Genomic DNA, 13,921 nt, shown 5'->3' on the forward strand with positions numbered 1-13,921 from the left:
TACTAATTATGCTACATAATATTTGTTGAAAATGTGGGTGCTGCCTAATGCCACATATAATCAGAAAATGCACATATCAGTGTGCCTTGGGTAGATACTGACAAAGCAACATTAACAGTCCAGACATTCTGTTTTATTGGTGTATGTGATGGAATGGCATGGCATAGTTTTAGAACAGATGCTACTCTACAGCTTGTGAATAGGTAAACTGCAAAAATTGTCTTCTCTTGCACTGCTCTTCTTCCACCTCTGACTCTTCAGTGCCATCAGGTGACATGTCACATTGTTAATTCCTGCTTAGTTCATCTTGGGCTCATGGAATAGGCCTCCTGCAATCCAGACCAGAAGTTACCAAGCTTTGATGTTACCATTTGGGAATGCACAGATGTTGACCATCTACATTTTTGCATGTGTTAATGCACAGCAATAGAAGATTTGTCTCATTATCTGAATTAGGATTTCAGCCACCCAAACATTCCTGCTTAACATGTAAGGTTATCTTTAGGCATTCTAAGTAGATAAGCAATAATCACGCACAGATGTCATCAGCCTGGGCTCTGGGGGATTCCCAGAGTTACCTAACATACATAAGGTCATGTTGCAGTTAAGTATGTGTGTGTCACTGTGAACTTCTGGTGTACAGTTACATGCTACTAACATGTGCACTGTAACAAATTCATCAGTTATGTTTCTTTCTGGAACTGACTTTAAAAAAGCATGTCTCAGTAAATGGGTCTATCATATATGTAGCTGTAATATAAAGGATCATACTTTCTCTTGGTCATGTGGCCTATCAGCTGCTTTAATGCCACTGCTTCTGGTTGATGTGGCACTATACATCATTAATGGAAGGGGCCATGTGGGTGCAGTTAATGGCCCCAAGAAAGTGTTGTAGGTGTGCTACCTCACAGAACAGTATCACAGCTGCATGGCGCACAGCATGTCTCAATGGGAACTTTATGCAGATCCCAGCATCATAACACATGACAACAGAGAATCTGTACACAATACAACTGATGGCTGTCTTTGATACTCCTACTGAGCTCTCCCACGGCATTGCAATGTTCAAGTAAAGTATGTCCAATGATATCCAAACTTTTATCTCTAGTGGGCTGAGGTTCTATAGTGGCTGCATGGCCTTATGTGAGGTGTAAACAAGTCAAAGACAGCTAGTGACAATTCTCTGTCCAATTGGTACCTATCAGTATCAATAACCTCCTGATTAGAGGACTGGTCAAATCAGTGCTGTTGGTGATGCCTGGCAGATCACCTCCTTACTGCAGGGTGCACAGCAGATGATGTCACCACCTTGACAATCAGAGTTTTTGCCTGCAGGGCGGTTGCTGCCAAGAAAGTTAGCATTTCTTCTTGATGTCATGGAGTGCTCTGTCACAGGAGCTACTTCAGAGCTACAAACAAAATGTACTTAAACATTTCCAAGACACTGGGTTACTCAGATGGCTCTTGCCACCCCTATAGTCCCTTTTTTAGGCAAAGTTCAAAGGACAAAACCACCACCGTAACAAGTACAAGCATGCAAAATCTGAAGGTAATGCTAGAAGTATAAACCTCAAAATGCACTCTCTCGAGGCACTCCTAAAAATGGAGAACATCGATATCTGTGCAGCAACTGAGACCTGGTTCAAGGCTCCAGACAGCACCCCTGCAATACCACGCTACAACTCTTACCACACTTTTCGGCCACCAAACCAGGATCTAAAGGTGGAGGAGTGCCCATATCCACCAAGGATATTCACACCACCAGGTTAGTTGCCCAACACAACGCATCTGAAATTCTCCAGGTGCAACTAACACTACGTAAGACTGCAATCCAAATTGTAGCTTGCTACAGATCCCCCACCATGCCCCAAGATTCTCACTATACCTTTCTAAACATACTGGAAAATATTAATATACAACCAAACACCCTAATATTGGGTGATTTCAACTACCCTGCCATTAACTGGGAAAACTACTAGTGTACCAACACCTTTGCCCAACGGTTCTTGGAATTCATAAATTCCAATGCCCTGGATCAACCAACTAATCCACAGTCCCACCAGGGTCTCCAATATCCTAGACCTGATCATTACCAACAAGGGAAATCGATGCTCCACACCTATGGTCACCCCCACATTGGTCAGGTCAGAACACAAGCTAATCACCCTTAACATCCACATCCCACCCCCATCCCCCAGTAAGGAAACCTCCATAAAAAACTTCTCCAAAGCCAACTTCATGCTACTGAAGTCAGAAGTTATAAACTTCATGACACCCATGCAGACGGGAACTGAAAGTTCGACTGCTGAGTCCTACACTAAGGCACTATATGAGCACATCCACTCATGCATGAATCGTGCCATCCCAAATAGAACCAAGATGCTCTCCTCCAATAAAACAAAGCCAATCTGGTGGTCCCCTGCCATAAACAAACTTTACAACAAAAGGAAGAAACTGTTACAGAAAAGAGGAATATCCCAGGATGCAAAAAACTCCCTTACCAGCCTCAGTAAGAAGCTGAGATCCCTCATAAAATCCTCCAAGGCTAGTTACTAAAATAACATTGCCAAAGATTCCAAAGACAACCACAAGGCATTCTATAACTATGTCAAGAATCTAAATGGCAATGCTCAGATCTGCTCTGAGCTACAACAGAATGGCATTAAATATACTGATCCTAAGGATATTGCCAATATCCTGGCAGATCGATTCAGTGCCAACTTCACCCCCTCTCACCTCCTAAATGGCCCATCTGAATACTGGAAGACTGCCAAATTCTGGTAATAACGGCCACACAGGTAAAAAATGCACTCTCCAAAGCTAAGAATACAGCATCCATGGGACTAGATGACATCCCGGGCTGTGTACTACATGAACTATAAAATGAACTGGCACCTCACCTAAGTGTCATGTTTAATCATACCCACACCTCAGGCTTTGTGCCCAGTGAGTGGCGCAAAGCTACAGTTATCCCACTCCACAAAGGGGGATCCACCTTGGATCCCAGGAACTACCCCCCATCAGTCTGACGAGCCTGATCTGCAAGGCCATGGAACGTATTATCATGGAACTTATAAACAAAGACATTGGCAACCTTCAAACACTGGACCCCACCCAGTTCAGGGTTCGTGAAGGGCCGATCTTGTCTCCTGAATCTGATTGACTTCTTCGAATCAGTCTCCAGAGCCGTGGACAAGGGTAAGGCAGTCCCACACAGCCTATCTGGACCTCGTCAAGGCCTTTGACACCATCCCCCACTCTGGAATCATAGATAAACTTACTAAGCTGGGCATTAATCCCTACGTCACTTGATGGGTTGCCAACTGGCTTACTGACAGAACCCACACTGTAAAAGTAGCTGACTCCAAATCCAGCTCCAGACAAGTGGAGTACCTCAGGGTTCAGTCCTGGGACCTCTCTTGTTTGGCATCTACGTCTCTGAAGTACAGGCCAACACTAAGGGACTCTGGCTAACAAAGTTCGCAGATGACTGCAAATTGGGAGCCATTATTGGATCCCCAAATGATGTGGATACTCTACAAAAGGGCCTTACAGAAACAGATGCTTGGTGCCAGAGCCATGGGCTCAAGCTCAATGCCAAGAAATGTATAGTTATCTCCTTTGGGAAAAAACATGTACCTGTGAATTAACACATAGGTGGCAGTACACTAAACACCGAAATTGTGATAAGAGACTTAGGGACACAGGTGGACAGTGGTCTCACCTTCAATAACCACATCGCCACAACAGCCAGGAAATCCTTCTATGTGGCGCACCTCATCACCAAGGGCTTTTCATCCAGAAAAAAGGAGGTCATTGTCCCACTGTACTCATCCCTTATTAGACCCATTATAAAATACAACGCCCCATTTGGTATGTACCTCTCAAGACATCTGCAGCAACTGGAAAGGCCGCAGAAATACCTCACTAAAACAATCACAGGGCTAAAGCAGATGCCCTGTGCTGATGGCCTTAAAAAACTCCAGCTATACTCTGTTGCATATCGTCTACTCCGAGGCAATCTCTGCTTAACATACAAGGCCATGTCAAACCCAGAGCTGTTGGACATGCTACACTTAAAGAAATCCCAATCCCTCAGAGCCACACGCTCCAGGGATCTAAACCTTATCATCACATAGACAAAACATGCTGGAGGGATAGGTTCCTGACCCAGAGACGCCTCAGACTCTGGGATAGACTGCCCATTCATGTCAAGCAGAGCATCTCTTTGGCCCTCTTCAAAAGGAACCTTGATGATTGGATGGGAGAAAGGAAATTCACCCTGGGGATCACATCAGTCACCCTGCTAGACAGGAGTCCAGGGAAGTAAATAGTGTGGGAAGAAATAGCCAGGAAATTGTTATGGCTAGGCTTGTATAGGCCCTAGGGCCGATAGCTAGTACCAACCTATGAACCATGTGTTATCAACATATTTCTTCAATAGCTTACATTATCTGTCATAGATTCTTTTAGGAACACTGTCACTCAACATCCCAACATTCATGTAGCACCTTGCCCCAATCATAAACTATTTTGTAATATGGGTCAAGTCTTTGTTTCCTTTAATATAGTCTTGTTCTGTAAAAGTCATACTTTCTCTTTCCTAAAGCACAGCTGAAGTGTTCATATTCACAAAGGCTAAAATCACAAGTGGCTCCTCTGGAACTGTAAAACACACAGGCAAGAATAAGAAGACCAACAATTAATGCAGACAAGGTAACTATACATCTTAGGCAGCAACAAAGGACACAAGACACTAAAGCTTGTAAACACTCCAACAAATCACAATTTCTGATAGATATGACTATGCGAGTAACACTGTACGTACTTGCGCACACACACACGGGTACACACATATATATAAAAACACATACACATATACATGCATACATATTTTCCATAAAAACATAGGAACACTCGGCATGAGCCAAATCAAACCAAAAGTAATCTAGAATAAAAAAAATCCAACTCAGAATATCCCAACCTGCTTCGATACTTGGTATTTTACATTTTCAATAAAAAAGCAACAATCCATCTTGAAAATTTACAATATGTTAGCAAATTTAAAGTAGCCTAGAAAAATACGTACCTCTCTTACAGAGAATTGAGGTGGAAGAGAAACAGAAAATGCAACGCTGTCAAACTCATACCCAGCAGAGTTCACTTTCTCACAAACCTGCAAACAAAAAAACAGTACAGTAGTAACTATGGAGAACAACTCGTACTACAGGAACAATTTTTGAGCTACTCCTGTTCTTATGGTAATACTTATGTAAATGAATCAATAAAATGAGGAGATGTGGATATACAGAAATTCTGCTGGGGTTTTCAAATATCTCAGCAGGGACACACGTCGTTAACTGGAAAACAAGAGGGAGATGTAACCTGGACATCATCTTCAAGTAAATAAAACAACCCTATTTCATCAGAGCCGCTTACATCAAGAACAACAATATCGGTACATTCTGAAAAGTCTTTGCTACAAGACTCCAGAGGGCTGATATCAGTGTACACATGCTGGAAAAGCTAAAAGTGACATTTTGACCTAATTTCAAAGCCCAAAATCAGGAAAATAGTTTATTTCTTCTGCACTTATTGACGCCTGTTGATTACTGCCATTTTATTAGTATTTAAACAGGTGCTGATCATTTACTTAGTTTTCCTTGCGGGAAAGAAAATATTGCATCTGTACAGTCACTGGACTGAATTAACTGATTAACGTGTCATTTCCCTGTGTTAAACTTACTGTTTCCCTCCATTTTAATTGTTTCTGACATTTTAGTAGTATTTAAAAAAAGTTTTGCTCACTTTAGTTCATTTCCTTGCTGGAAATTGAAGTACTGTATTCAGGGGTGTAGCCAGGACTTTTGAGTTTGTGCTCACAGCTGCCAGACAGCTGTACCCTCCATGCTGTGACCACATCATCATACTGCTCTCCACCCACTATTATAGATGTTTGTCCAAGCCACACCACTTTACTGTGCTGCTCTCTTATCAACCCACCCTTGGCAATTGTATGCCAGGAAGCTAATAATTTACACAATAAACTAATAAAACAGTTCAGATGTGTATATGCCCTGGGTATTGTCCTACTGACGTTATGTCAGGCCTTACCACAGGGGAGCTATACCCAGATGGCCACTTGTGTGTTTTTTAATACAGTACTGAACAGACTCTACAAGTGCTCACACGACTGGCTTTTAGTAGGAACACTACAATATGCCTGTTACACTGCTGCACTCCAAAAACCTCTGTACTATATAAAGGTACCCAGTCACACAGAGGTCCCCTTACACCACTGATTTAATAATCCTTTGCACAAAATAGTGTCCTTTCCCCTTTCTACTTCATCTTAGTACATAAAGCAGAGGTTTGTGAGCTTCTAAAACAAAAAAAAAAATGCAATTTTAACTTAAGCCTTCATGGCAGTCACATGCTATGTAAACCCCAGCATTTGACTGCCAAAGTTACTCCATACAACTTTAAGCATGCCATGACAATTCCCAGTCACAAATAACTGGCTTCCACCATAGCCAGCAACTTCAGACCAACAACAAATATATGTCCATTTGCAAAATACTGGAAAGAATTTATGAACAACTGATGGAATGATTATATTACTTTTAGCCAAAAACATACATCATAAACAAACATTCCATAAATTAAAAAACACTGAAAGTGTTGGTGAACACATTAAAATTAAAACATAAGCATGTTCCCCCCACACCCCCAAGACTATATATGTATCAGTGCTGAGATCATACCACAGAAGGGAAAAGCAGACCCCCCCCCAAATGACAATCTTGCTTGAAGACAAAAGGAATCAGTCAAAGCAGGTATTTCCTGTTTTGACAAGCACAGGCAATGACAACCTGTAAGTAAAGAATTAGAAGAATATACTCACAAGTAAACAGTCTTGACAGCCAGGCAACAGATAAACATGGTTTCTGTCCCAAATACAGCACACTAACTGCTGCCTACTTACAAAGTAAAGATGAACTACACACAATGAGCAAGAGAAACTTGCAGATTCAATATTTCTTGACCTGATCAGAGCATATAAGTTCAGCAGTTTGGTCTAACTGAAAGAAATAACCCAAACAAAAAAAAGTTTCAAAAGTAAAGTGTGAGAAATAGGTGACATTGGAATTCAAATAAAAAAAATAATCAAATAAAGAGTTTGTATCTGTCTTACAATTAGCAAAAAAAGTCAAAATATTTTATATACATACCTATATATATATATATATATATATATATATATATATATATATATATATATATATATATACACATATATATTTGTATGTGTATATATATATATATATATATATATATATATATATATATATACACACACACACACACACACACACACACACACCAGAATATACATACACAACACATTCATCATTCCCACATGACAGAACTACCCCACAAGTGCATGTGGGCACACAATTAACACTAGGTTACAAAAAGATCAAATCTGCCCAATCAAAATGCAAAGAAAAAAAGACAGTTGATTTCCACCATATATTTTTAATGCTTTATAATTATTTCTTTGACCACTGTAACTTTTGAAGGGTGAACTAGCTTTGACTCTGAGGATTAGAACTGTGATATCTAGCCTAGGAAATGTATTATCCTAGGAAATGTATTATTCATAAAGCTATCAGATCTAAAATGGTAGCACTTTTAACAATTTAATCTGCAGTCATAAGGTATGAATGACCACATGAAATTAAACTGAAAATGCAACTTACATCTGTCTAATTTCTGAAAAAATGCCTATGCAGTATTTACGTGAAGCATCTTAATGTATTGCATTTCTGACCAGATAATTGCAAAGTAGTTACAGAAAATAGTACAAATACATTTGTAACATAACAAAGGACATTGGCAATAGGTATGCCATGCATGAAGTATAAAAATAACTGTCAGCTCTCCAATATTTTATAATGAAAAAAGTTTTTTCTCCGTTGCATGTAAAGATTTACACGGTACAGAAAATACATCTAGCAATTACTTATAATAGTCAGCAGAAAAACAGATACAGGCTATTGAATTAGTAAATGCCATTCCCTTCCCTCCCTTTTATGCTATAATACTGTCAAACAAAATCTTTACCCTAGGAAGTCAAAAGACCAAAACACTTAACTGATAAGTACAGTTATTATCTTTCATAAATATTACTACTTCTTCGCCATCCAGACACCGTGCATGTACATACCTTCCCCTTTTACTTCAGGTTACTAGATTTCTTCGACCAATCACAGGGTGCCTAGCCAATTCAGAGAACCATGAAGTCAGGATAATTTCTTGAGGTTCTCCCACTACGGCTTTTACATCTTCTGCACAACAATTCTGAAGACTAATCACATCTATTACAACACAATAATTTCTCCAGTGGACAATGAGCGGCATATTGCTATGCATTCTCAGAACAGAGCATTTTAGTGCAGCATGTGGATTTTTTTACAACAGGGTTCTTCTGTATTGTACTGCTAACCTTCTCTTTACATTTCTGTACAGTAATGCATACAGTACATGCACACATACTGACATCTTTGGTTGTGTTGTACAGTTGCCTGACTGAATTTGTTAATTACTGTGTTGTTTCCCTGTGCTAAATCTTGCTGTTGTTACTGTTACAGCAAAGCTTTAGTCAAGTGTACAGGCAGTCAGAGAGAGTGGTGATTATTCAAATGGGAGAGGATAAGCTACAGCTGCTTGTAGAAAACTAGCATTAAAAGCCAAATGCTTTTCCCCCATTGGTTTGTTTAAATTCCTAGCTCAGCTATACTGGACTGAGGTGTGTTTTGCACACTGCAAACCTGCAGTCAACAGATGCCAGCACTCAGGACTTCCAAGATGGCTGCATACCGAGTAACAGCTTGTTTCTTGCTCTCCCAGTGTGAAAACAGAAACTCAGCAGAGAAGGCTACTAGACTTATATTTACGGGTAAATTTCACTACCTGGCTAGTAACTGCACTGTCTGAATGCCACAAACAAAGAAATACAATAAAGAAATACAGAAGACCTGGAAAAAATCAGCTACAGAAAGTGAGGAAGAAACAATGACTGGGGAAAGTTCTGCAGCTGTTAAGCAAAATGCAATGCAACCTTTAGACATAACTTCCAATAACCTAGAGGAAGACATAGACAGCTGCAAACTGACCTGGTTAAAATAAAACACTGATAGAGTATATCAACACAAACAACAAAAGGCTGGAAAAAATGGAAGAAGCTTTAAACACATATTCAGATGAGATGATAAAGCTGCAAAAATCAGAGCTCGAACTGAAGAAAAGGCTGGCTGTATACGAGACTGCTCAGGAAGAGATGTTTCAAAAACAATAGAATTAGAGGACAGAGCAAGTAGGGAAAATCTGAGATTTCAGCTATACCAGAAAAGCTGGAAGGAACAGACTGCATTAATTTTATGAAAACACAAACAAGCAACTGGATTTGTATTCCACAGCAGTTGTTAGTTGAAAGGGCACATTGTGTGTATGCTCCAAACCTAGCTATAAGTAAGCAACCTAGACCTTTAATAGTAAAGATGCAATCCTACCAGAAAAAGTTGACTCTGACAAAACTGTGGCAGAAGGGAGAAATACTAAAAGTGAGATACAGCACAGTGTTTGTGGAGAATGATTAGTCACTGTACACCAGGCAAAAGAGAAGTAAATTAATTCGACTATTCAGAGAATGTCGAGACACAGGTGTGAGATTCAAACTGCTGTATTCAGCTATCTTCAAGGTATTCTTCCCTGGAGAGACAAAATATTTTTTTATGAAGTGCGTGCTAGAAGGAAATACAAAAGTTTGTCCAACAAAAAGTGAGCTGTGAAACAGAAGGAGATTCTGCTTCTTGTTCCTCTGGGAATAAAAACGACATAGAGATTGTACCTGTGAAACATTTTCCAGTATTTCAACTAAAAATGTTGCAGAGAAGGAACAGAGCACGAGACCTGACTAGAAGAATTGAGAGTACATTGGAAATGAAGCAGAGATGTGGGCGATGGAGAACAGTAATAAAACCAGTAACAATGTGGGATTACAATGCAATACGTAGATTTGTGAAATATGACAGAACAAGAAAATCTGGAAATATTGGACTTTTTCAGAATTTGATGGATTTCTGGGGGACTCTGTATATGCCCTACTTCATGTCATTAATGTCCAGAAAAATGCTTTGGGGAGAAAGCTAACAAAGTAAAGACAACACTTTCTTTTCTTAATAGTACTGTATTTGTGGTGCATTGTTTTCTTTGCATGCTATTTTTAAGAGTAATGGGGATTGTAAACAGGTGTTGTTTTTTTCTCCCCTCTTCTCTCTTTCTTCTTGTACAGTTTTGAGAAATATAGCCAATGCAATGATAAAAAGGAGCCTAGTGAAAAAGGCATGACAAAGTTAAAATTAATGTACTTTTTTCATTCTTGCATGGGGAAATGACTGGATTTAGGACCTCAGACTGATTAGTTTTAAGAGAGAGCAAGTAAATGAAAAATAATATTGAATATTATGAGGCTTTTTTCTAGCAAATGCATGTATACTAAGTAGCAATTCTGTAGCTGGTCTTCATGTTTCCATGGAGACAATCTGATAAACAGAAACTGGAGACAGTCTGGTGGAAGCAAGTTGGCTGAGGGAAAAAAAGAAATTGGCTAGGGCATAAGGCCAGGGTTTTTTCCAGCTGTGAGAGCTTTAAAGATAATACAAAACCAAGTAAAGTTTTGAAATACAATGGAAATACTAATATAAACAAGTACTTTTGATTTTTTCTTTTTCTCCCTTCTCTCTTTTTCTTTTTTCAGTCATAAGAAATGTAGGTACTGCAACGAAAAAAAGGAGGAGGGTGAGTGAAGAAGGGTCTGGTGAAGAGAGAATGACAAACGAAAAATCAGTGCACTTTTTTCCATGCTTGCATGGGGAAATGACTGCGTTAAGACCTTAGGCATTATCTAGTAACAAGTTTATTACAAAACATGTAAATGAAAAAGAATACTGATTATCATAAGGCTCTCCTCTGGTAAACAAGGTACCTTTAGCAGTTTTATGTCTGGTTTGCATGTCAATAGAAAACAATTTGATTAAGAGAAATGGCTTGGAGAAAGTGTTTACTGAAAGCATTCAAGTGTTTTCTCACCTGGGAGAGCTATAAAGATATAAAAAAATCATATAGCACTTACTAATAGCACAGGCTGTACCATGCGTCTTAGCATGACTAACCTTCCTTTTTGTTAACTCTAGTCTGTCTGTGTGGCTATTAACTTAGAAATGTTGTTCTTATTAGGAAGCGAATAAACTTCAATATTTGAAGATGTACATAGTTTTGTGCGTTACTATTAAGTTAATTGGTTGGGGGGTTGTTTGTTCTGTTTGAGAGCATTCAAAAAAACAAAAAAGTTATGTAAGATGTGGCATAGGCGCAAATGGATATGACAAGAAACAACTGTATAAAAGACCAACCTGCTGAACAGTATATGCATGTAACACAAAAGTTGGAACTAGACATTTAACAAAAAAGCAATTATATATAAAAGGTGGTAATAATAACTATATAAGAAAATGATGCTTTCTGTAATGTCTTTCAACCTGAATGGTCTTGCAGATAAATATAAAAAAAGAAAGAGTAATAAACTATAGTAAAAATGTAGAGTACAAATAGCTATGCTACAGGAGACACATCTGGAAAGAACTGAACATGTGAATTTGATAAAGAAAGGTTATCAGGATGGTTATTCAGTGGACTATTTGGGGCAAAGCAAAAGAGGAGTACTTATATTAACTGCAAGATGAGTTCCAATAGTGACAGAAGAGGAAAACAAAAGATAATAATGGAAGATGCATAGTACTAAGGGGCTACTGGCTAGAGGAGGATTACACTGGCATGCATTTACATTCCACCTAAAACTGTTATAATGGAGCTTAAGAAAATTCTGGGAGAAATCATAATCTTTTAGCAACAAATATTACTTATAGGTGGAGACTGGAATTTGGTTTGCAACAGTGAAGATGTGTCTGGGGGGCCTAAAAGGGAAAATGTAACAAAGGAGGGTAGATTTTTGAAGAAATTTATGAAAATGTTTGGTATGGAAGATGTGAATTTAGTACTAGGAGTTCTGAGTGAATTTAGATATTAATCACCGAGATACAAAAACTGAGCTAGGCTAGATAGATTTTATATCTCAAAGGAACATGTGCATTTAATTTAAGGCCTTGAAACACACCCAATAATTATTTCAGATCATGTGCCAACAATAACTAAAATAAAAATGCAAGGTAATGAAATAAAAATGACATATTGGCACTTTCCCATCTTTCGCCTAATAAGAAAGGAATTTAAGAAATGAGTTTTGGAATTAATTCAGGAGCTACTAGAGACAATATAATTTTCTTCTGAAAATACAGCTACTGAGGTGGATAAAATTAAACTGGGAGTTTACAAATAGGGTGGAAATAAAAGAAAGAGAGATATGGTTAATAAGCAACGATAATTATTTAGTGGGACTGGCAAATGTTAAAGTCTTGCAAAATAGGGGAAATCTCTCAGAACAAGAAAAGGACTAACTGCAGATTGCTAAACAGAAAATAAGGAACTACCTCAATAATATGCACGAGTTTAGAAAGATTGCGGTTAAGCAACTGTTTTTTTTTATAATAATTCTAGACCACAAAAACCTTTAGTACAATGACTAGGGCAAAAGAAAATGGAAAGGGCTGTCACCAAGCTTAGGAAGCCTATAACAAGGAAGATAACAAGAGATCCTGTAGAAATATTAGAAATATTTGGGAAATTTTATGACAGTTTGTATAAAGCAGAGAAATATGGAAAATCAAGAAAAGGTACAAATGGAAATGTTTATGGAAGGATGAAATATGTCAAGGTTAAAGGTAGATGAGGCTCAATTACTAACAGTTAGGATAGGAAGAGATGAGATAAAAATGGCTATGTAGAACTAATCTACAGTAAAGCCCCCAAGAATAGATGTCATTCCTGTGGAGGTTTGGAAGCTAGGAGGGAAAAACCTGATGAAAATCTAGAAGGCTACGTTTAAAGTACAGTTGTGTACACTTACCAGTGTATTCACTGTTGCAGTCATTACATTTGGGTAATCTGCTGGCAGGTTGCCCTCAGTCAGCCTGATTAACAAAGTCTTGGGTCCTGCGTCGGTTGCTGCCCCTTCTTCCACGATGTCAGGTCGTCAGGGGTATAAAACATGCAGCCGATGCCATTACATCAGTTTTTCTTGCCCCAGATGTCAGGGAGCAAATAAAATTAAAAACACAAAAAATATACCTCCAATTCCAAAAGCAAATACACCAAAAGGTCTTTTAAGCATAGTGAAAGAAAGTAGAGGTATAGCCAGAGAAAAATAGGTGGCTGGAGGGAGGGTAACCAGGACTGCAGCAGTGAATACACTCGAACATCTACATTTATGGTAAGTGTACACAACTGTACTATGCTCTTCGTGTTTCACTGTTGCAATTATTACATTTGGGTAGATTCCCAAAGCTATGATTGGGTGGAGGGAATTATACAGCATTAGGACCAGCTATAAGGCCCTGCAGAACAGCAGTGGCAAAGCCAGCTCTGGATTTAGAGAAAAGTGGTAAATGGTAATGTTTGGTGAACGTATGAACTGAGCTCCAGGTAGCAGCTTCTAGAATGTCCCTGGTTGGAACACCTCTGATAAAGGCTGTAGAAGTAGATGCAGCCCTGGTGGAATGGGATCTGATCCCCTGGGGGAGAGTTTTTCAATGCTGCATATAGCAGAAACGAATACAATGGCTTAACCATTTGGAAATGGTTTGCTTTGAAATAGCCTTCCCCTCTGCCCCTGCAGCAAATGCCACCAGCAGTTGTTCAGATTTTCTTTGAGATTTTGTCTTGTTTAAGTAAAATCTAAGTT

The 13,921-nt window shown here is 38.9% G+C and overlaps 1 protein-coding gene across 2 annotated transcripts in view; it reads right to left on the minus strand.

Moving 5' to 3' along the window:
• Positions 1-13,921, minus strand: part of PUS10 (pseudouridine synthase 10) — a 1,838,120-nt gene that overhangs the window by 1,513,312 nt on the left and 310,887 nt on the right. For both annotated transcript variants that reach the window (XM_044055027.1, XM_044055017.1), the window contains one exon: positions 5,090-5,176. In XM_044055027.1, the coding sequence (XP_043910962.1) occupies positions 5,090-5,176 (87 nt within the window). The remainder of the gene's footprint in view (positions 1-5,089; positions 5,177-13,921) is intronic.

The sequence above is a fragment of the Protopterus annectens genome, chromosome 1.part2 (assembly GCF_019279795.1).
Source record: "Protopterus annectens isolate FY-2018-M chromosome 1.part2, PAN1.0, whole genome shotgun sequence".
NCBI lineage: Eukaryota > Metazoa > Chordata > Ceratodontiformes > Protopteridae > Protopterus > Protopterus annectens.